The sequence below is a fragment of the Telmatherina bonti genome (genome assembly GCF_933228915.1).
Source record: "Telmatherina bonti genome assembly, chromosome: 21".
Lineage (NCBI taxonomy): Eukaryota > Metazoa > Chordata > Actinopteri > Atheriniformes > Telmatherinidae > Telmatherina > Telmatherina bonti.
Genome location: NC_136630.1, coordinates 21,140,521 through 21,164,761, shown reverse-complemented (window position 1 = coordinate 21,164,761; position 24,241 = coordinate 21,140,521). Strand labels below are relative to the sequence as shown.

Genomic DNA, 24,241 nt, shown 5'->3' with positions numbered 1-24,241 from the left:
GATGCCAAGTCAGAAGTCAAGCCGAAAAAAAAAGTGACGTCTACAGCCTGCAGGCCACTGACTGGCCAGGGAGTGATGTCACCAGCTCCTTCACAAGCCTGCCTTGTTATGGCAACCCCACCCACACCGAGGTACTCAATTGTAATGGAAAACTACCTAAAACGAGTTGAGTCAAGGAGGTACTAGTGGGACTTTAGAGAACAAGCAAATCAGGTTGAGTGGTGTGTGTGTGTGTGTGTGTGTGTGTGTGTGTGTGTGTGTGTGTGTGTGTGTGTGTGTGTGTGTGTGTGTGTGTGTGGCACTTATATCCAGGCAAAATGCTCCTTTTCTGAGTTATTTCTACAGTTGGATTTCAACCATCCATTTTCTTATCCACTTGTCCACATTAGGAGAGGCAGGGCACCCTGGCCAGGTTGCCAGTCCATCACAGAGAGACAACCATTCACTAGAGACTAAATAGTCTCTAGGAATGTATAAGAATTCCTAGAGACTATTTAAAGTAACCAATTGACCTAACATGCATGTCTTTCGACAGTGGAAGGAAGCTGGAGTGTTTGGTGAGAACACATGTATACAAGGGAAGAACATACAAAATTCACACAGAAAGGCCACTGTTTGAATCTCCCCCATCCAAAACTCAAACCAGCACAACCTTCTTGCTGTGAGACCATAGCGCAAACCACCAGGCCACCATGCAACCCAATTAGACTTCAAACATTGCAAATAATTTCTTCTTTGCTTTTCACATCCAGGTTACATTCTCTATTTTTTTCCTCTTTCTTGCTTGTATTTTCACTCCCTCTTCCCACTCAGCTTGTGTCAGACATTGAGCTTTGCAGCCTGCATGCTGTGTGCTCCCCACTTCATTCCCACTTCCTGCTGCTGGCTGCAGCTTGTCCAGTGTCAAACCAGAGTCTCCCACCGCTAGAAAGAACAGGGAAAGGTGAGGTGCCAGATTACAAATGCACCCAATGTCACTCTGCCCCCTCGGCTCCTCTGCCCACCTCCATACAGTGTCCTCTGTCTACCACCGCCTGCGTACTGCACAGGCACCCTGTCCATATCTGCAGCTTTTAGGAAGTCTAGCCGGTAGCATACAGTATACACTATGTGCATCTTTACCTCTGGGCTTCTTTATATCTGGTATTTTTTGTAATCGCTGTAAATACTCAATGTAGCAACCAACCATTTTTAATTGTAATAAATTACATCGTTTTAATCATTCATCATAGATATGAACCATACAGCATCGTCTCTCCCTTCAATTATTGTTGTCACAGCAACTCATGAAGTATTTGTAGCACAAAACCTTTATTTAGAATATTTCCTATCTGCTAAGGTAGGTACATTTGTAATTTCATGTCAGCGTCTCTGCTACATGTTGCATTAATTTAACACTTTTAAAACATTTATTTAAAACTGTCAAACATGTCTTGAGGTTATTGTTTAAATGATTCAGGCTTCACTTTAAACTAACAAACTGGACTGACACTACAACGGCACTTCACTTTAACGTAAAACATTGGCACTGAACTCTAATCTAAGAATGGAAAAAAACAAAAACAAACATAATTGTCAAGTCATGATTGATTGCAAGAATTATCAAGAGTATTTTTGTGTATATTTAAGTATGTGCTGGTAAAATTTCTAAAAAGCTGACCCAAAAACCATCTTCATTATTTCTGGTAAACTAGGAAAACAAAAAAAATTGCTCGCTTATACAAGTCAAACTAATGTATCAACCCAGCTGTATCAGACATTCTGTGGACGAGAGATGACATATCTTTCACTCAGGCCACCTTCCAAGTACCTCAGAAAGCTGAGATTCTTCAGCTGTGAGCAATGTGTATCATCCCAGGCTACAATCACAACAGTAAATTCATTAAACACTTACGTCTCAATAGTAACAAATGCAATTCATCTTTGTAGACATACTGTACTCCAGTAACCACAAAGTGACACTGCAACAAAAACACTCCTGTTACATCAGCAAGGGTCCGGCAAACGTAATTCAATGAAACACCTGGTCCACAACAAAACTTTTTTTTTATCCATACAAACCTGTTTTAGGTGAAAACTGAAGGATTTTTAAAAGATTAAGTGTCTTTTCTTCACCACGAAGCCGATTTAAAAATGATTTAAAATGTTTTTTATCAACACGTGCAGACCAGCAGTCAACAAGCCTTCCTGTAGTCACCTTGAAAAAACATCATCGCATTGTGGGATGTAGACATTTAAGCAGCTTTTATTGTTCCATCATGCTAACAGAGGTCTGTTTGCATCGACAGTGTGTTTGATAGCTTTGCACCCCTCATACCTGATGTCAGATGGACGTTCCAGAGAGGTGATGAGGTTAGAATATGCCGTAGCAATATATGTTGTTTACATCAACAGTTTGAGGTAAATAGTAAGATCTTAAATCTCCACTGCGGTCTGTGGATTTCCAGTGGCCGACTGGTTGCCTAGCAAAGCTCTGCAGGACAAAAAAAAAAACAAACTTGGTTCAATAACGTATGACATAATCGTGAGTCTCAAGCCTTTATTTACCGCTTTTATTTACTGGTGAATACTGTGTCACATTCACGAGCAGCCTCTTAAAGACCGAACGGCCCACAATCAGCAGAGGGAAGCTTTTCTTTTTAATGCAAGCAGGAAGCAGTCAAGAGGTGAGATAAGGACAAAACGAACTCCACGACCTCATTTACCCCCACCACACCACACCACTGGCATGTGTGGGAATGCATGTTTATGGGTAGCGATTATGCGTGTGTGGACAGCTGGTATTTGTTTATGTTTACATCTGAGGAGCTGTGGATTGAAGGAGAAGGAGCTATGCTGCAGAAATAAATTCCCTTCTTTCAAAAGCTTTTCTTTCTCTCCTCCTTTTTTGCTTTCATCTCCTGCCTTTCAGTGTTTTACTGCGGCATTGGACTGATTGCTTCATTTTCAGGCACAGAGAGAGAGAGAAGTAATAAAAAGAGCTTAGCAGAACATGATTGAGAAGGCTGGTTCATGGATCACTTCAAATGAAAGAGATTTGTGTGTGACACCGAGACGCGAACATGTTCCGACTGTCAATGTTTCACAAACCGCTTTGTCATGTTTACACATACGTAATTCAGATAACTTCATCGCATGAGCTTTAAGATCATATTCAATCAAGCCAAACAAGAATAGGTTGACATACAATATTTATTTAGGTTCACAAAAATGATAAGTTAATTATCAGGTAGTCCACAAATATTGTGGGAATGGTCTCATACAGTCATACAAGGGGTGGGGGGGGACGGGGACATATGTGGGAAACCATTTAGGAACAGGCCCACCCAGAAATGCTCCAATTTTGTCAAATAAAGTATGAAGCATAAAAAGAAAGAATGAATCCAACATTAGTTTTGTCCAAAATAACAATAAAAATGAAGTTGGTTACTCTTTTCAGTATTATTATATTCATGATTTTCCTAATCATGTTTTCATCCTTTAAAAAACAAAATGATCCTTGACTTACAACTTAGTCTTTCATTAATGTAGAAAATAATCCAAATAGAGGAAAGAAAAACGTAAAAAAAAAGGGGCCGACCCTGCATAAAAAATATTGCCATATATCAGGGTTGTCCCTGAATTATCCCTCAGCAGTATGAATGGACTAATGACTGATAGAAACTAGAAAAGGAAATGCTGTAAGAACCCCTTCAGGATGAAGTATCTGAGGGTATATTTTATATCGTATATATGTATATGTGTGTATATATATATATATATATATATATATATATATATATATATATATATATATATATATATATATATATATATGTAGTGTCCCCAAACTGTCCACGGTGGGCTTCCTGAAGTCGGCCCATTTTCTCGTCACGTTTCTAATATCAAAGACACTGTCCAATTTTGTCTTCGTGGCAAGACATCTATTGCAATTCTATTAACTTTGGGAATGACACCCCTGTACCCACCCCCGCCTTTAAGTCCACCCCCTCCCGAATCACCTCTCAACCTCTTATATGTTTGCTACAAAAAATGTTACACATTATGAACATATCATGCAAAGTGATAATTCTGTTTAAAAAGATGGAGTAGTTGTGTTTTTCTGTATTAAATCTAGAGCCATTTTAGCTGCAATTGATTCACTCTTTCAAGAAAACAAAAATAAAAGATCAACCTGAAGTCCCACCCATGTTCAAATCCTCTTCGCTTAACCTTTCAACAAAACACAAACAATTACCATTATAAACAATATTATATGAAACAATTCTCTCTTTTTTTTTTTTTTGTAATAACCCAAATCTCCAGAAAGAAGAAGAAGAAAACAAATAGAGTGGAAAGTTTTTAGTCCTGGTTTAAAACTGTGTCAGGAAAAGCCATTGCAGCGAGGATCAGTAAGCAAAAAACATCAGAGCAGCTGCTCCTAAGGAAAAGAACAGAAAAAATGAAAGAAAAGAAGAAAAAAAAAATCCTTTAAGAACATGTCCTGCGTCGGCTGCGGCAACAGTTGGTTTAAGAAGAATCCCTGATTGGCTGAAAGAAGTCAGGTGACCACCAGGTGAGGTAAGAAAAAGTCCCACCTTGAAGATGGGGATGACAGGTGTTTCTTCTAAACTCTAGTGTATGTGTGTGTTTGTGTGTGAGTGTGTGTATATATATATATATATATATATATATATATATATATATAGATGTGTGTGTGTATGTTTGTATACATTTGTTTGATTACACACTGACCACTCGTTCACATGCGTCCACACTCACGCCCAAGAGCGTGTTGATTTTTGGAGTCTGAAATACTGCATCGCGCGTCCGTCTCTCTCCTCGTGCAGCACAGACTGTCGCAGAAACACAAAAACACCAGTGGCTGAAAAACACCGACTGGAAAGATGGAAATTAAAAACAAAAAAAGGAAAAAAAAAAAGAAAGAAAGAAAGAAAGAAAAAGAAATTTGCTGCCTTGAATGTCCTTGAATATCACGTAGTATCCTTGGGCGTGACAATTTTTTTTTTTCATTTTAGTTCAGTATTTCTTTTATCTATGCATTTATTTAAGAAAAACTAACAAACATTTCAGTTGCTCTTTTATTACTATGTGTGCGTATATATTTTTTTGTGTTTTTTTTCTTTTTTTGTATTGTCTGCATTGGTTTTCTCCTCTTCTTTAATTGTCCACAATGAGTTTTTCTTGGTTTGCGTAGATTCTGTCTTTCCATATCATCCTCTTTTTTTCTTGTTTGTTTAGTTTTTTTGTTGTTTTTTTTTGGGGGGTGGAGCGGGGAAAGATCCAAAACAATTTCTATTATCTCCTCCTTTCCTTCTCACATTCACCTCAACCCACCTCCCTCTTTCTCCCCAAAGCTAAGGGAGGGGGGGAAGGCAGCCTTTTTACAGTCCCTTGCAGCCATTCATCTCTCTGCCTCCATCGCTACGCTAGCCTTCTGCTCGGCGCCTGTGTGCGGGTTGACTCCCATTGGCCAAGCCGGGCAGGGCTGCGTAGGGGGCTGCCCCTGAGTCCAAAGTCCTTGTGGAGGTTGTTGCACATTAGGTACATTTGGTGATACCCCCCAGCCGCCAACCTGAGGGGGAGGGGGCGAGGTGGCCATGGAGGCAGCCATGGGGCTCCCGCCGCTGCTGTTGAAGCTCTCGGACGCTTTCAGCCGGGAGAACATGGTCAACGCGTCTGGGAAGTTGGGGGGCGTTGCTGGCGTGTTGGCTGGGGTGCACATCTGAGGACGAGAAGGGAAAAAATAGGAAAACAGATAATGTGAGCTTTGTTCCTTACGCACCATGTTTAATATTTAAAAACGGACACAGTAGTTAGTCACAGGAGTTTCCTGCTTGTGTTTAATCTGTTTGTTGGTGTAAAGCACTGACAGAAGAAGAGCTGCTCCTCTTTTTAAAATCTCAATGCCAACAAAGAAAAAAAGCCTGTTTTAGACAGATTCTTCTTAAAAAAAGATTCTGGCTGTTCGTTATAACCGAAGGAAAATTTAGGGGAATCCCAGCGGCTCGCTACTTCCTGCAGAGGGTCCTAACGATAACATTACACTTCATTTAAATCCACTTCCTGTTTCGTTTAGACTATGGTCTCCTCTGTGACTGAACAGACTAAATAAGCTTGATCATAACATAAAGTCTGTGGGTTTTATTAAAATCCCTCAAGCTCCCACACCGCTTTGTGCCACTTACATACTCTGTGCACCTGTGTGCTAAAAAACAACACTGGAACCTTGTAGCCAACAGGCTATGTAAACATGTTTGGCAGCTTAAAAATAGTAAGTCTTCACCCTCATCATCATCATCAACAAGCTAACTAACAGATCTTCTCCCATACTGCTCTATGACCTGCTTCCTCCTCTATGTCCCTGTTCAGGAAAACAACAAACCACTGTATTCCACTGGGAGGCAGGAATGGAGCTACCTTTAGCCGGGAGGCTTGGTACCTAAAAATAAAATAATTAAGAGCCTGGACTTAGAGGGCAGAGCTGGCACCGAAACAATAACATAACCTTAAAACACCAGGGAGAAGGCAGTCTATTTAGGATTAAATTACTACTCACATGACTGACAAGGCTATTTTATGTTCATGTTAATTAAATCAACTATTTCAGCCCTTAAAGTTCCCCATTAACACATTTAAAATATTATTTTCTTAATATATTGCAACAATATCCAAAAAAGATTTTCTACAGTTTCATGAAACGGCTATTATGTTTGATTTGGAGGTGAAATTCCCAGAATTAAGAGTCACAGGCTCCGTGAATCAGCTATGAGGACCAGCAGCTGCAGTCACACAGGGATGCTGGACAAGAAAAAAAAAAAAAAGGTTTAATGTGCTGAAATGGGAGGAAAAAAATAGCTGGAAAACAAAATTCCCCCTGCTGACAACCAGAACTAAAGCCGACCTGCGGTATCTAATCAGCTCTTGGCTCCGTCACCCAGGATGTGCAGACTCTGACACAGTCTTTGCTCACAAGCAGCCTTCGTGAAAGAAAAACAAAAAAAAACAACAGTGACAGGAATACCACTCCTCCCTTGGGGTGTGTGTGTGTGTGGGGGGGGGGGTGTAATTAAACCACCGTGCCCCCTAAAAGTGCTGCTGCTTGCAGGTTATCCCAGTACAGGGTTGGACCGAGCCACGAGTTCGGAGAGATGCTCTGCAATGAAAGGTGAGCGCGTCCACTCCCTGTACGCTTCGACAGGAAATGCTGGCTCATGTCTCTTAAGGCCGTTTCCTGCAGTAAAAAGACACCCTGGAAAGCCAGCGTGACCTCTACAATCCTTCCTGTTCTCGGCGGGCAGCGACAAGGGGAACTGCTCTGGATTTCTTAATGCTTGTGTACGAGTGTGTGAACTCAAGTAGAGAACTTCTGCCTCTGTTCACGAGCCAGGAATAAATACGAAGGAAAAAAAATGCTGACACATGACCTTTCAGCCTGCCTGCTGAGGCCTTTGCATTTTACTTACTCATCCAGAAAAACATACACAGATGAGCAGGTGCAAACATGACCTGCAGTCAGCTGAGAGATAACAATTCACCTGTACACATTATGTTTATGCTGTAGCCTCGTATTAACAGAAATAAAAGACGGCTGAAGAAGAGGAAATCCCCCCAAAACAATATTCGTTCCTCTCAGCTGAAGCAAGAATTTATACTTCAGTGTGAGAGCTCCGTCTGTACAGAGAACCTTGGACAAAGTCAGAGACGCAGACCGTATCAACCCACCAGCACGAGGAATCTGGTGCATAAATCTCAGCAGATGTCTCCACTTTTACCACGACGTCTGGGTGTTTGACTGGACTGCTTATCAGACGGCTTCCCACTGATAAACGCTTCAGCAGAGTCCAGAAAAGCTGGTATCAATATGTATCCTGCACCCATGAACAAAATCCAGATACATCCTCTCCCAAACAAACGACACACAACGGTGGAAAATGTACAACTTTCGATTCTTTGTTGGTAAAACAAGTCCCATGTCTAACCCTTAAAATGTCACTTGTGTTTTTGGTCTGCTTGTTTTTATGTAAAGACGCATGCAGAGCCTCAATAGTCAACAAATGCTGTTGTTTTTAATCAGTTGTCAGATTATGAGACTAAAATGATATAAAATGGATATCTTGACAGATGTAGCACAAGAAAGAGCCATCAAAAAAAGCGTCATATATATATATATATATATATATATATATATATATATATATATATATATATATATATATATATATATATATATATATCTCAATCAATCATGTTATTATATTATATTATATTATATTATATGCCCTGCGATGGACTGGTGAGCTGTCCAGGGTGTACCCTATCTGTCGCCCAAAGCTAGCTGGGATAGGCTCCAGCATCCCCGCGACCCTGAATTGGATGAAGCGGTTTAGAAAATGAATGAATGAATGACGCAAGCAGAGCCTCAATAGTCAACAAATGCTGTTGTTTTTGATCAGATTATGAGACTAAACTTATGTAAAATGGATTTGTTGACAGATGTAGCACAAGAAAGAGCCAATAAAAAAAAGTGTCCTCTGGCTGTGTTTTGCTATTTACAGCTATTTGTGCAACTATTTACCTATGATCTTCAGAATATATCTTCCAACTCGGTTCAGCGTTTGCAACAACATGCATCACAAAAAGTTTCTCTCACTTTATTCCAGCTGTAGAACAGCATTATTTCTGTTGCTTTGAGACTGAAATAACTTTCTTTTTACAAATCTTTGGCTGCTCCTGATTGGACATTACCGTAAATTTGAGTTCTCATTGGTCAAACATTTGACATGAAGTAGTTTCATCATCATTTTGGGGTCAAAAGAGAGCCGTCTATTTGCAACAAAGTACCGATAATTTGTCATCGCAGGAATATGACAGCAAATTCATGTCATCGAAACAATATTTCACGACTGGACTGTAAATCATCTGGACAGTGTATAAATTATAAATGCCTGGAAGTCTTCTTTTGACCACCTAAAGGGTAAGATATTGATTACAAATTACCCCCCCAGAGTCACACACTATTGTTCTCGAGAAATTATAGATGACACAGTATAAGGAAAGCATTTGAGGTTGGCGGAGCTACATTCTAATGGTTAAAGGATGAACTATTAGCGTGCAGTGGAGTAGGAGGATGTACTAGAAGTGACAGTATTTGGAGACTGTAGATAGTGATACATAAAACCTAAATCTAACTGTTTTAGAGGACTGATCTATACCGCACTTATGAGAAGTAATCTAATCAAATAACACCATAATAACTTTGGTAAATTACTTATTAGCTCAGAATGTCATGAGAGAAATTGATGCTTTTCAAAGCTTGGAAGGTACAAGTCAGTAATGACTTCGAGCCACTTATTTATTAACTTGATGTTTAAAAACAGGTGATTTCCTCCACCTTTCATGCCCTGCAGTCCATGACAAGAGAAAAAAAAAATAGAGGCTCCTGGCGAGTTTAAAGCATCACTCAGGTGCGGCATACCAAGGAAACAAGAACGGTGTGTATTAAGAAGCGTAGTAGCAGATTAACTCTCACTACACTGATACAAGGACGGGAAAACACCACAAAACCTACTGGCAATTTTGTGACATGAATGTAAGTCCAGAATGAATCTCAAACACGTGACATGTTATTTGCATACACATGTTGTATTGCAGAGTGTCTGTTGGTCCTGGCAGCTCGTCTGATAATCTTCCCCACTTAACCCAAATTCCAGTGTGGATCTTTAGTTAGCTAGTTAACAAGCTAAAATGATTATTTAGCCATTATCTACAAAAGGTCATGATAATAGGGAATATTTACTTCACTGGCGAAAGGGCACAACTATTTATAAAAAGTAAACAACGCACAAGCAGGTCATTCTGTTGGATTAAAGAACGGACCTTCATGTTGCAGGAAGAGAGCTGTAGCACGGAGCATTGGTCATTTGTTAAAGACATACAGATGGTGAGACAGGGGGAATAACAGACAGCGAGAAGTGGTTTGTGTTCAAAACACAGCCAACCGAGAGCAGTTGCCATGGGGATGGTTGTTACGAGGAAGCAGCACAGATCTCCTGTTGACGGGACGGGCTGACTGTGGTCACAGAGGCTCAGCTCTGTCCGCCCTCTCTTCAGGTTTTTAGCTGATCCTCGCAAGAGGAGCTCATGTCTGACTGGAGATGACCACCCCAAGCATGCAAGCCCCGACCCTCCATTACATCTTTAACACCCCTCTGTTTGTTTATATCCACGCATGCGAGTGTGTATGTGTGTTTGCCCACAAACACAGATGAGCTGAAGTTATTTCCACCCTAAACGAAGACATTCCTCAGAAATATGAAGTGTTCACACATGCCAGGCTGACAAGATGAAAAGAGTTGCTTTCTGTCCTCTTGTTGAGCAGCGCAGAGTCCAGTTACATCTCATGAGTGTCTTTTTGTCATGTTTAACCTCACTAATGCTCATCTGGGTTTTTTTTATCTTGCTGTCATAGCCTCTTTAAGCCAAATTTTTTTGTGATCCGCTGGTTTCCATTAATTTACTCCCAGTAATTAAACAGACATCCAAACTGACTCATTGTTTCATGCCTTCATCCAAACTAAATATGAAAAATGAGGAAACAATGATGGTGAAATTATATAAAAGCATGGTTTTACTCAATCTGATCATTCTGAAAACAATGTTTATTGGTTAACCAAGTGTCTTTATCCTTTTCCCTCATCGACCAACATTAGTGATATCCCACAACTTGTCTGTTTTCTCCCCCGTCTCTATCTTTCTCTCACTTCCCTCTTCCTGTCTTTCCCTCCGCCTCCCTTCTGTCTACGTCTTGCTGAGTTCGGTTCACATGCTGTATGTCAGCGTCTGAAACAAACTGTGCTGAGAGATCTGTGAGACACAAGAATCACAGTAAAAACTCACCTTTCAAGCCTTCAAGTTGTTGGTTGGACAGAGTTATCTGACCATATTTGAACATTTAACTTAGTGTTTGTTAAAAAGTAAACAGACAGATTTACCAGCCTGAAAAGGTGAAACACTCCCCCAATAATATGATGCTTTAATATACGATAACCCAGTCAATTCACTATATATCTGAATGAATTCCCTCATGTCATTACTAGAATTTTCTGTTTAAGTATCGATTTACTGCACATGCTTTGAAAGAAATCTATCCCTTAACTTTGTATCATCTTTAAACAATTACAAATTATTATTACAACTTCCTCCTTCTGTTGCATGTGTTTGACTTTTCCTTTCCTTGACTTAAAACATTAAGAGGAAAACACCAAGTTCAAATCTTCTAAAGCTGTAAAACTTGCTGTGAATACCAACTTAGAAGTTCAGGGAGGATGTAAAAAAAAAAAAAAAAAAGAAAAAGAATCTCTAAGTAAAATAACGTGTTTAAAAGAAAAAAAGGATTAATCTATGCATACTTGCTGTAAAGCTTGTGAATGCGTGGCCCCACAATCATCTGATACAATCTACATTTAAGCTCACAGACCCATAATGACATGTTTCTATTTTTTTTAATAGAAAGTTAGAGCACTGAAAAACTGATGTTACCCAATTACATGAATTTTTATGGAAAAAATGAAAAGTCATAAAGGAAACGTTATAACTACTAATCCAAAAATAGCAGCATGATATCAAAAGTCTCCTCAAAACATTGGTTACCTGATCTGGACACTAAATCTGTGACTTTAACAGATGTCCGTTCAGCAAAACTATGTTCACTGAAAACACAACATGTGAGCTCACGTGACAACAAACTGCTGACATTCACACGTAATCTGTCAGAGTAAACTCCAGGGAACAGCAGGAGTGCGACATGTTCCCATTAAGAAATAATAATAATAAGGACAAAATAAAAAACCACTTAGAAATATTAGATAAAATCTAGAATAATCGCTGGAGGAAAGGCTGGAAGAAAATGCAAACTCAAGCAAAGGAAAGGGAAAATAAAGCCTGAAGTGCTGAACAGACGGTTTCTGCTTTAAGACTACATGATTCGGCCTGGCTGCTGTTAAATGTTTAAAATAGGGAGTGTACTTATGGCGTCTGTGTAGCTACCCCACTGCTTTTTGTTTCAATGCTGCAGCTCCGCATAAAGACAAACTGCGCAGTGACTGAACAACATGTTGTAGTATAGTAGCTCTATGAGGGATAAGTATATCAGAGAAAAGGTAAAAGTAGATCAATCTAACATGTAATCACATGCCATTTTAATTTCTTCCACATAATCAACATTAATACCAAAATGTAGAAAAGCAAATAAAACACACTTTTTTTTTTCATTTAGCAAATCTACAGATTCACCGTTTCAACAGATGTGAGCATTTGGAAACAGCTGTCTTATGAAATCACTGATAGCGCAAAATAAACAAAGAAGCTACTGGCCTGATAGGTGGACAGATCAGTAAAAAAAAAAAAACTAGTCACCACTTACAAAATGTCTGGGTGCCAAGCAGAGAAAACTGCACATAATTAGTGTCGCTGCATCAACACAAAGCATATACTTAAACCAGACAAGCAACTCCCTGCATTTGTGTCAATATCCCATCTTACAGCTCAAAACAATAAGATGAATCACATTTCTAACTGTAGAAGCAGCTTGTCAGAAGCAAACAAAGGAAGTTGACAGCTGCTGCTAAATGTTTCAAGTGGCCATCACCTCCTCTGGCCTCTTCACAAATGACACATCACTGAGTTTTAACTCGGCTGAGACTGACTTTGTGCCCATATACACCAAAGAATTGAGCTCAGCATACAGTAGATCATTAGCTAGGTTTTGTTTAGTTTAGGTTTTGTCGGGGGGTATAATGACACTGTATAATACAAGAAAGAATCAGAAAGTAAAAGAAAAAATGCAGAAGAAATACAGAAACAAAAGCATAAGTGTGGATCAAAACACGGCAATAATTACAACAGTTAACAGACTAAGAAAAGATTTACAGCAGCTTCTCTTCTTTGTAGAAAGAGGAGTTTGGCCTGTCTAGTGGTAACAGGCTGGCAAAGAGACTTGTAGGCTAAAGGTCACTGTGACAGGAGAACAAAACATGATTACATTCAGGTTCAGATAGTCCAAAGGAGCTCTCTTAAGGCCATGGATACAAATAAAGGAAACAGAGTAATGTTTTAGCACTTTGCAAACATGTCAGCTTGCTTCTACTTTCACTATGAATGTTATCATGACATAATGTCTTCTGGAAACTCAAACGTTTCTTGGGTGTGATGTTCGGTTTAGATAGGACCACAGAAGTGTTTGCACATGGCCCCAAATGCTCAAACACACATTCAGCATGTAGAAGGGTTCGACACTCAGAGGGCAAAACAAAAGAAGTGTTTAATGCTATATAACAATGGTATCATATTCTTTATCCTAAACATGTTACATAGATGATAATAATAATTTTTAAATTTTGAATTCCTTTAAAAGGGCAACATTTTTTTTTTTTGTTTGTTTACAAAAATCCTCCTACAAAGGGAAACACCTCTAAAAAATTGGCCAAAAATTGTCAGAAAATTCCCTGAAAAGTACAACGAAGTCCCAAATGACCTACAAGGGTTTTTAAGGGGACTGTGCTGCAATTACGAAGTTAAATCAAGGAATTCAAGCGCAGGGCTTACATGCAAGAGGATCAGAGTCAAAGGTCATGAATGTGAGGCAGAAAAGCAGGAAAGAATGGACCTGACATTGAGCACTGACAGTGCAGGAATAGCAGGACTAAGTACCAGTGAGACAGAATACAGAATAAGCTGACCTGAAACAACAAGCCAGGGACAATCTGACAGCACTGGCCTTTATGCAACACACACATGGTTCCCATGTGCTCCCTGTGTTTCGGCAGCCGTACGCCTAACCCTCCTGTGTGTAAGTGTACTCTGTGACTCCAAGAATCAGCATGAAACCCAATCTAACTCCACCACTCATAAACACATCTGGTGCTTGCGGCCATCCCGCATGGAGTCCCATTCCCCGTATCTCTTGTGCCAAAAGTTCCTGTGGGATTGTGCATGTGTCTATTAGTGCACGTCCTTTTGTGTGTGTGCATATACTTGTATGTGTGTGGTTAGGGTTCTGGGAAGCCGTCCTCCTGGAAACATGCAGAGCAACATGCTGGAACATGCAGCGTGCAGGCCAAGCCTCTTCAGATGTGGTTAAATGCCTGGCGTGGCAGTATGACACACGGGTAAAGACACACACACACACACACACACACAGATACACAGCACAGATGCATGCACATTGTCATGATTAAATTTGAAATTTGAAAACCCTTGCTGCATGTATATTGACAGGGCTGTTACACGGAAACACAAACTAAATCTGGACTTCCAGTTTAGTTATTAAACTTCTGTTAGTTAAATCTATTGGACAGACTGGCTTTTGTGCTTCACCTTGATTCTATTGTTGCAGAAGCACAAAAAAAACCCCTTTATGTAATCACTTTATTGCATCTTGTACACAAATACTTAGCATTGCCCTACTATTAGCCAATTTCATCCCAACAACAAGCTCTCATGCTCTCCCTCATTTGTTTTCATTGATTTCTTGACATTTAAAACAATCCAGCTATCTTTTAATAACCTCAGCTTGTCTTTCTTGATCTCTCGTAGATGATAATGAAGGCAAAGATAGACACCGGAGAGGAATGCATGCAGACAGCAGTCCATATTAAATCATGATTTATGGAGGTAATTATACCTCTGCATGAACACATCGCACGTACAGTTCCCAATAAGGTGGGAGCTTAGATGGATGATAAAAGTCAGGATTTCTAAAAATCCCTTTTATAAGCCACACCCGGACACCGAAACCAAATGTTTGTAGTTACCAAAACACCCCCTAGAACATGCACACACAAAGACAGACAGACTAAACCCTCCTTTCTTCTCCTGGGCGTTCATATTGCCAGGAAACGGCTTTTTAACAACCTCACGCCTACTTTTATCGCTACCCTGCATTGCCCTGTACTTTTTCTTCTACTTCGCTGTGCCCAGCTCATCAGAGCTGAACCTTGCCCTCCATTTATATATCGGTTTCATTTATCTTAGATGTGAAGCTTGAGACAAATTGAGTGCGATAAAATGGGTGATCATTCCAGTCAAAGAGCTGTTTGTTTTTGTTTTTCACTGAAGTGTTGCCACATACAGGACAAGATGGGTTGTGTTTAGGGGCAGTAGGAAACATTGCAAGTTTCATGAATGATTACAGTTGTTGTTAGATTTTAACTTCCTCACTATCTGGCTCAAGAAAGTCACATCCACAGGACTGGATCTGGACATGTGTTTTGTTTTTTGTTTTTTTTGTCACAAGACTGAAGAGTGTAACAAATACGGTGAAACAAGAAGTCCACTTAGAGTTGACTTACCATGACAATGTATCAGTTTCAGAGGAAAAACTGATAAAAACACAATTTCATCTAAATGTTGAATTGTTCCACACAAAAAAACTTGCTTTGCTTTATCAAAAAATTCTGTTTATAAAAATGGCTCTAACTGCCCTCATACTCAAGAGTTTCATTCAACTTGCTGTAAGGAGTTTAGCTTTTTTTTTTTTTTTTTAATTTAAAATGATGTTATATTTTATTGTAATTTCTCATTTTGTCAAATCAAAATCAGCTACTAAATGTTTGCTAATGAGGGGCTTCATTAACGTTTAAAACCTTTTGGTCAGCCTGTTTTATTTATTTGTACAAATCCACTTTAACCATTTTAGGCAAGATACACACATCTTTTTTTTCAGGACAGCCTTAGTTATCAGATTAAGAGACGTAGATGGTGTTAAATTCAGTGCATAAAGACCAACCCAGAACACTAAACAGCATTATCACCATCAATACTTTGTAGGAATGAAAGACGGCAACAGTAACCGAGTCTTTTATCATTTGTATGTAATTCTTTCAAGTACTGGCTTTCAAGAAAAAGTACTTAAATACAAACAGACAAACAACAGAAACTACTTAAAAATATTTACGTACCCTTTATCCATCCAGCTATTTTATGCTGTTTATGCTATTTATACTGCTATTTACCTACCATCTTCACAAGACAACCTCCAACTGAGCTTTTTTTTTTTTTTTACAAAACCATGAAAAGCATCTTTACTTTATTCCTGTCATAGAAAAATATTTTTGTTCTTTGCAGACAGATGTAAAACTTTCTGCTTACTTGTTGATTTTTAGCTGCTCCTCGGGTGACATTACCGTCAACTTAAGCTATCTAACGGGTCGAAAAGGAAACAGGAAGTGGCTTCATCATAATTTGTTAACAAAATAAAGGTCTACAACAAAATGAAATACTAACAGTGAAATAAATGGAAAAGATGAAGAAATGGTTTCAAATAAAAAAATCTTTCATGTAAGAAAATGAGACAGCACACTTAGACAAACAGGAAGAATACAATTAATACAGAGTGGTGTGTGTTGCAGAAAGGTTGTGATGATACAACTCCACTCAGGGTCCAGGTCTAACGTACCAGTATGAAATGCAAGATTAAGGGAAAAAAAGGTTTAAATGAGATCAAAAAAGGATAAAAGGAAATTATAACATTCACAACCAAAATAGAATCATTTCTGTAGTTGTCATATAAGGATCATTATTATCATCATCATTATTTATTATTAGTATTATTATTCATTATTATTTATTATTATTCATTATTATTTTTCATTATTATTATTATTATTATTATATATACTTTTTTTTTTTTTTTTTTTAAATGATGAAATCTGATAACTAATTGTTATCATCATGGATCATTCATTGTTCGGGACTTACTATATAGACTCTCTGAAAAAACACTACATTTACTGTATTTTAACCTCCCAGGGTGGGATATAAATGCCCGGAAAACATCAGCAGATCATCTTAAGGGTAAACTATCCATTACAACTTTACCAAACAGAATCACACACTACTGTTCATGAGAAATTGTTGATGATATAAACAAAGCAGTTAGGGGTCGGTGGCAACTGAGCAAAGTTTTGAGGGTTAAAGCGACGTCGGGTGTTTTGCGTATTGAAAGTGATACGTATATGTAACCTTTGTACCAAGCCAGGCCGCTGTCTTAAACCGTTCCTGAAAATAATACATTCCATAACACATGAACCTGATGTGGCAATTCAAGAAGGATGTAAGAAAGTGTACTGTTGTGTACTTTTAGCATAGTAAAAGGCACATGATCCGTATGTATAGTATATGTTCCTATGTATAGTATTTTTATTCTGCCAGGAAACAGACTTTGTCAGCCACTTCACCCCTACTCGCTCAAACACGTGTCCTCTCTTGGTTGTCAAATAACAGACATGGGAAGGAAGCAGTGAGAAATGCAGCTGATTAAGACTTCCAGCAGTGACACAGCCGGATGAAGGTATAGCTCACGAAGTAGTCCAAGTTTGTCCAATTTATTTGTTACTAAGTGCTCTTCTTTCAGTAGTAAGTTTATCTAGATGCTCGAAGCGAGACAGAAATTACACACATGAAAAGCAAACTTTATGGCATAACTTCTTTGCCTCCCAGCTTAGACACATGACAAAATCAAATGTTCCCAAACAGCAGCAAAAGCCATTCAGCTGAGCTACTTCCTCCTCTGTGGTCACATGATGATTCGTTCCCTTTATTGTGGTTGTGTGTGACCCTCGTGGAGAATAATTAATCATGGAAACTGCTATTGCCGTGAACATCATGTTCTCCTCTAAACCACTTGGAGACAGGCAGTTTCCATCTTAAGATATTTCAAAAACCATGTTCATGGATGTTGGAAGATGCAAATACACAAAATCATTCTCAAGAATACATTTATGTTCTTCCAATTTACCAATAATGTCAACTACAATTTTAAGTAGAGATTTTATAGAACTGGATGAGCATTTATGAGACATGAAATGACAAAGTACCCATAATAATCCAGTTCATACTTCACTACCACAAATCATTTAAGAAATGCCTTAAAAATATGCTTCAAAGCTACATATGAAAACAGTTTGAGGTTAAAAACCTTATAAGAATTAGCCTAAATGAGCTAAAAGCCAACAGACATGGAAAACCCATACATAATTGATCCCAACTGTGACCGTAGTGCGACTACGTTGTGTTGAGGCTGCTAATTGCTCTAAGAATCCTGTTACAATGGGAGAAAGTTGTAGCACTGAAAGTTACCAACAGGAAACATGGGTGGCAATTTGAGTTTTGGATCCTGATATTTTACATGTGTAAAAAGAAAGAGAGGAAGGGAGAGATTAAGGAAGGCAGGAGGGAAAACGTGTAAACTGATGAAAGAAGTAAAGTGCTGTGCTCCCAGCTACAGTGGCCCTCTTTTGCCGTGAAAGGGTCCATTTTGGGTCGATGTGAGCGGTGCATCCAGCAGGAATGCGATGTGGTTGCTGTGTTTGTATGGAGTGTGTGTATGTGTGTGGCAGAAGAGGGAGGGAAAAAAAAAAACTGGGAGTTGACAGGGTGGGGCTGCATAAAACAGAGCAGGTTGAGCCTTGATTAAGGATTGGGGAGGTCTGTTATGGGACTTGATTCAAAAAGACTAAAGATAAATAAAGGATCTGCTGGAGACAGATTGTCCATTTATCTCCCATTGTCCACATGTGGACACTAACTGAAAGCCAGACTACATGGTATGTTTGCAAAAAACAAACAGTCCTGAATGCATCTCCGCACAAATACTGTAATATTTCCATGTGAGAAAACACATACCCTGCTCTTAGTCTAGGACAATTAGTGAGAGGAAAATATGAGAGCATTTGTTAAACCCTGATATTTCACAGTATTTTACCTGACTGTACGGCTAAGCAGTCTAACTTACTTCCCTATTACATATTTGATACACGTAATAAACTCTGCAAGCAGAAGCAAAAGAAAACCTGACTTGACCTTGTCTACAAGCTAATTTCTCTTTAAAATTGGAATCATCAGTGTTTATTAAAGAAAAGAAGAAAAAAAAATGCTTTTGAAGCCATGCTGATCTCCACTCCACGATGCCAAATATAGACAGAAAAGCAATCTGCAAAACCGCACTCAAGCTCCTGCATTGTCTTTGAGCCTCAAAGACAAAATCATAAACCGGCTCTATGAACAGCATCCGCAAAACCAACTGACCTACATGACGTCGTGACGAGCTACGCTGCCAAGAATTGCATGTCCATGGGCTATCAGTTGGGGCCACTGGGTCTGAGGTGAGGCTTCCAGCCAAAACACCAATCTCAAGGATGAGTTCAGTTTGTGTTGTGACACAAAACATTGATGCAACGGCATTTAGAAATATTGCTTCATGTTTTCATGTTTAGACTAGAGGGAAGGAGCATTAGGGGGAGGGAGAGTGAGGGAGTAAAGAGAGGAAAATGGATTAGATTTACACACCGACAGATAGAGATGTCACGATTACTTTATTCTGCAGTTAATCACTGTATTAAATGCGATGATTTATTCATCTTAAAGGTCCCTTAATAGAGTCTATGAAAAATTGTTTCAACAATAACTGCAGATCAGCACAACTTTCACACGGAACAAAATCAAAGTTACGTCCACATGTCGCAACTTTGTTTTGGTGCAGAAGTGGAGTATTAAAGCCCATTTATGCTTCTTTACATATATAAATGGGTACATCTGTTTTGAACGTTGCCATTCATCCCCATGTACTTTCACGCGACTTGTATGTTGCCATGGTTATTAAGTCAGTTCATTGACTACTGGGCAGGGCTGACTTCCGTGTTTTCACACCGGTTGGTCACAGTACCTGGCAGCTGCTCTAAACTTCTTCTTCGTCTCTTTGGGTGCTCTTTATTTGACGGTTTTTCCACTGTCTTCCTCTTGTTCTTCTTCTCTGGTTTGGTCTTTTCGCTGGTTGCATGCCAGCTATACTCATCACCACCCCCACAATTTTCAGTGTTATTGCTCCATTTTCTGCATCACGTGACCGAAGGCTAAGCCCTTTGAAAACAAACCAAGTTATACACCTGAACTATTCAGGAGATGAACGAAACCGTCCGTCCGTCTGCGTATTAGTCTTCTGCTTGGAGCACAAATGGGATTTAGAGAGGGAAACTAGTGCAGAGGAACACTTATCCCCTCCAAACTAACTGCTTAGGCCATCATTGTCAGGATTTTGTGTGTATGTGTGCGTGAGTAGAAGAAGAAAAAGACCTTGGTGTCAATGTGGAGGACAGCTCGCCAGCCTGTAAAGCATTACATAAGAAGTTGCGGAGGAAGGAAGAAATACATCAAATACATTTCACCACCTGTAGGATAATCACCAGCTATTTATCAAAAAGGTGAATCCACAGTAGTTTGGTTACACGTAACGAATGTTTATCCAACGCTACACCGCGATTAAATGCTATTGTGTCCTTTGCTTTTTTGTAATTATGGAAGACTTGGGTGGGTCATGCAGCAGAAATGTGTTGCGTTCACTGAACATTACATTGTACAAATGAGAAAAAAAAAACTAAATATGTCTATTGTGGTGAATATGTTCTTCTGTTCGAACTGAACATGAGGTCCATAGCTTCTAGTCATCAGTGTGCAATACTTGCAGTCTCTAGGAGAATGCGGATTTAATTCCAGATACCCGGTCTTGTTTCTTTATTTCCACTGTTCCATCATTATTTATGCGTCAAACAGCAGCTACTCTGCTAAAGGTCAGCTGGAAGTCAAAGCTAGCAAGATGCTTCCCTGTATGTAGTTTTCAAAAAGAAGCCTCCTCACTCCAGGTAGAGGTCCTGCAGTCCTTTCCATCTGTTTTCACTGAGAGAAATCCAGAGCGTAAACGTCAGATTCATTCTTTACACAGCAGAGGAGATTTAATTGAAATGCAACTTCTTGTTTTTTTTTACCTTGTTCTTATATTCTTTTGTTATAATCAGCATCAAAAGATATAAATATGTAACACTAAAAAACCTACAGTGTAAGGAATGTGCACAGGTCTTACACATTGTGGGGACATTAGCCCTGAATAATTGTGATAATTGTAAAATTGTGATTAATCCTTTGATAATAATTATGCCATGAAAAGCTATACGAAGACCTAGGAAGCCGCAGGAACGCTGGAAATGCTGCCCTGCTGTTGTACTGCTGTGATTCTCACAAAAATACCCACATTGCACATGCTCAGGACACTGATGAATGTGTGTAAAATATGTAAACACACTTGCACATACAAAAGAGAAAAACAAAGATCACAAATACAACAATAACACACGTAGATGCTCCGCGTTCTGACTCATTATCGAGTGCGTGCTGCAAGCTCAGCCCTATGTGGCAGACAGAAACAGGCCAGTTCTTGGCAAACTGTTTACTCTGTAAATTAAAGTGAGACAATTCATGAGCTAAATGGAGGCTCAATGCTCTTATTTACTGATGAGATGATAGGATGATAAAGACAGCCTGTCTTTCCTTGTTACAAAATCACTGATAAAGATGCGTCAGCTCAGTGTGAGCAGTTTCTACTCGGAAGAAACAAATGCACACCCAGTCACGGAAAAAAACAACAAAAATGCAATCCTTTAAATCCGTACTACCCTTACTCTCCTCAGGAAACATGAAGCTGCAATGTTTAGCACTTCGATGACCACCTGCACAGCAGAGTCAAACACAAATAAAGAGCAAGTTTTGACACTAAATGCAAATAAAACAGACAATTTTAGCCCAAATCCTTTCGAATCCATGTCAGAGTCTCCCAGTGCACAGCTGTTGTTGGATGATGCTGTGCATGCAGCTGCAAACAATTGCTAGTAGCTGCAAAAGGAAGCTGCTGCCGGAAGATCAAATACTGCTAGTGTTTCATAATGCTCAACCACTACTCGCTCACGGATGTGTGTCCTGTAATATTAAAGCATCCCAGGTTAATCTGCTCTGAATCGTCCCACCCTATAAATCCTCTCAGTGTGTGCTGTGTCAGGGGTAGCAATAACCCAATCAGGGAAAACAAGAGAATTACCCCAGGTGAATGCAGCAGCACGAGGGTCTATTTGTGAGAGGCAGCTGTGCTCTTCTTGGAAAGGTTTTTTTTTTTTTTTTTTTTTTTTTTTTAAATGCACAGAAACTTCCATCATATATCTCAGTTCAATCAAAATGAAAAAATAAATAAATAAAGATTATTATCTTATGTGTTGATAGGGAAGTATTAAGTTACATTTACTCTCATTAATTAGATAAAGTTGATATTTTATAAACTACAGTAATTTATTTGGAAGTCACTTTAAATGGCCTCCATTAGACAATCAGATTTTCACACCAGGAAAAGACTGAATATACCGCACAAAGAAAGCGCTCCATATTGCTCCCTCATATGCAAAAGCATGCATGATAAAGATGAAAAACTTGAAAATAAAACTTACAAATCTAAATCTCTGTCGTGTTCGCTTTAAGCTGGATGTGTAGAATATAACATCACAAAGATGATGTGAAATTCAAAGTAATGACAACCTGCACCTCACGGATATATTTAGACAGAAACTTTTCCTTTCACTGAGCGTATTTACACTAATAAAATCACTTTGTTTCTGTCACCATATCAACAATGCCTTTACTCAAGTAAATCAATTCAGCACTCTTGACACCTAGAAATATACACACTGCTTCTCTCTGTCTCCCTCTGAGAGAGTGTGTGTGTGTGTGTGTGTGTGGCTGCTGCTGCTGCATGCCTAGCTGTGTTTATTTCTGGAAGCTCACAACATGGCCGACATGTGCTTTGTTATTGTTGGTACATCATCATCTCTCTCGGCCTATAAGGGCTGCTCATCGGGCAACATACCACTCAGAACAGCAGTAACTCCAAAACAGTCCCTTAAAATGAAGGTTTGATATTACAGAAGAACACAAATATAAAAAGTGTGTCAAACATAACAGCACCCGCTCACCATTTGATGATGATGGCCATATGGAATATTTGTTTCTTGAAAAAAGGCACTGAGGGCAGTCTAGGATGAAACAGAAGAATAAACTGCATCAATTTATTGCCTGGCAGGAGTGTTTGGAAATCTTTTTCTGTGTTGATACACAGTGTACCAAGCGCTAACCATTCAATGAGCGAATACAGAACTACAGTGCAAGCTTGATCTATAATCGGCTCACTGTACACTAAACAATAATGTCCCAAACTACTCATTTGTAGGCAAGTCAATGAAACACAGCGGTCATCTATATTGCGTAATAGTACTCTGGTCTCGGCTGTACGTTGCTGTCATGTGTTGGATTATAGTATTTAATCTAGAGTAAAGTCTAATTGGATATGCGTTGTCCTACTGCGTTACACAGTACTCCCAACTGATTTACCCTTGTTAAAAAGACAGACACATTCACTTTAAATACAGAAAAAGTTGGGATTTTAACTCTTGGTCGGATAACAAAAAGTAACGCATTGTGATTGGCTGAATTATAATGTTATTTTTAAAATATAAATAAATAAAAGTAGACATGGAAGGTCGATTTAAAACTAGCTAAGGCTGGGACATAGGCATATCCTTGTGACTAAGGTTTACCCTGCCGTCTTTAAGTCATGCTGAAGCCATATCATTTCCCTTTTTTTCTCCTCTTTACCTCGAACTGCCAATGTGCCGCTTGCAAAAGCTGCTTCGCCTGGTCTGCCGCACAACCCGCCGTCAGGACGAACTGGTTAATCATGACTTGATGTTTGAGTTCATCCATTTTCGACGAAGCCCGTGTCCTACTCGCGGCTGCTGGCTCTGAAGCAGACTTTTCACCGTTTTTCCTCTGTCTTCTCTCTAGTTGTATTCCGTCTGTCTGCCTCACTCGTCCACCATTACAGCCGGTTGAGCAAACACAAATATTTACTGTAGGAGCGGTAGTGGAAGGAGCATTACGTGATTGACGTGAAGAAGCAGCCAATCAAATGAGAGCAAAGCAGGTGGGATTTGTATGCTGCAAGCGAAGGGTCTCGAATCGGTTTGTGGGTTAGCAGTCTGTTGCTTGGTTATTTCCGACGCTTGAATCTAAGTTAAATAACAAATAATTCGTTACAGCGAGTTTGTTTTTAAATGCGATACATTTACGGTTCTGAGGTCGCCGCATAAGCTGTAAACGCCGATAAAAGGAGTCTCAGAAAGGGTTTGTTTTGGACTACAAATCCCGTGAGCAAGCGCTTTGTTTGTAAAGCTCCAGGAGGTTGACTTTTGTGAATGACGGCCCTTCTCGTCCAATTCCCACGCGCGCTGTGTCACTAGCTTGCCAAATATGGTAAACAAATCCACCATCACCAATTACATCGCTGGGAGTTAAATTGGGGTTCAACCGACAG

At 39.3% G+C, this 24,241-nt stretch overlaps 1 protein-coding gene across 1 annotated transcript; it reads right to left on the bottom strand.

The window, feature by feature from the left end:
• Positions 1–4,005: 4,005 nt before the first annotated feature.
• On the bottom strand, positions 4,006–23,756 carry ubald1a (UBA-like domain containing 1a). The gene is made up of 3 exons (XM_079260410.1): positions 23,524–23,756; positions 22,845–22,904; positions 4,006–5,725 (listed from the first exon to the last, which is right to left on the bottom strand). Exons 1-3 carry the CDS (start codon positions 23,629–23,631, stop codon positions 5,405–5,407), a joined length of 489 nt encoding a protein of 162 aa, XP_079116536.1. The 5' UTR covers positions 23,632–23,756; the 3' UTR covers positions 4,006–5,404.
• Positions 23,757–24,241: the final 485 nt, after the last annotated feature.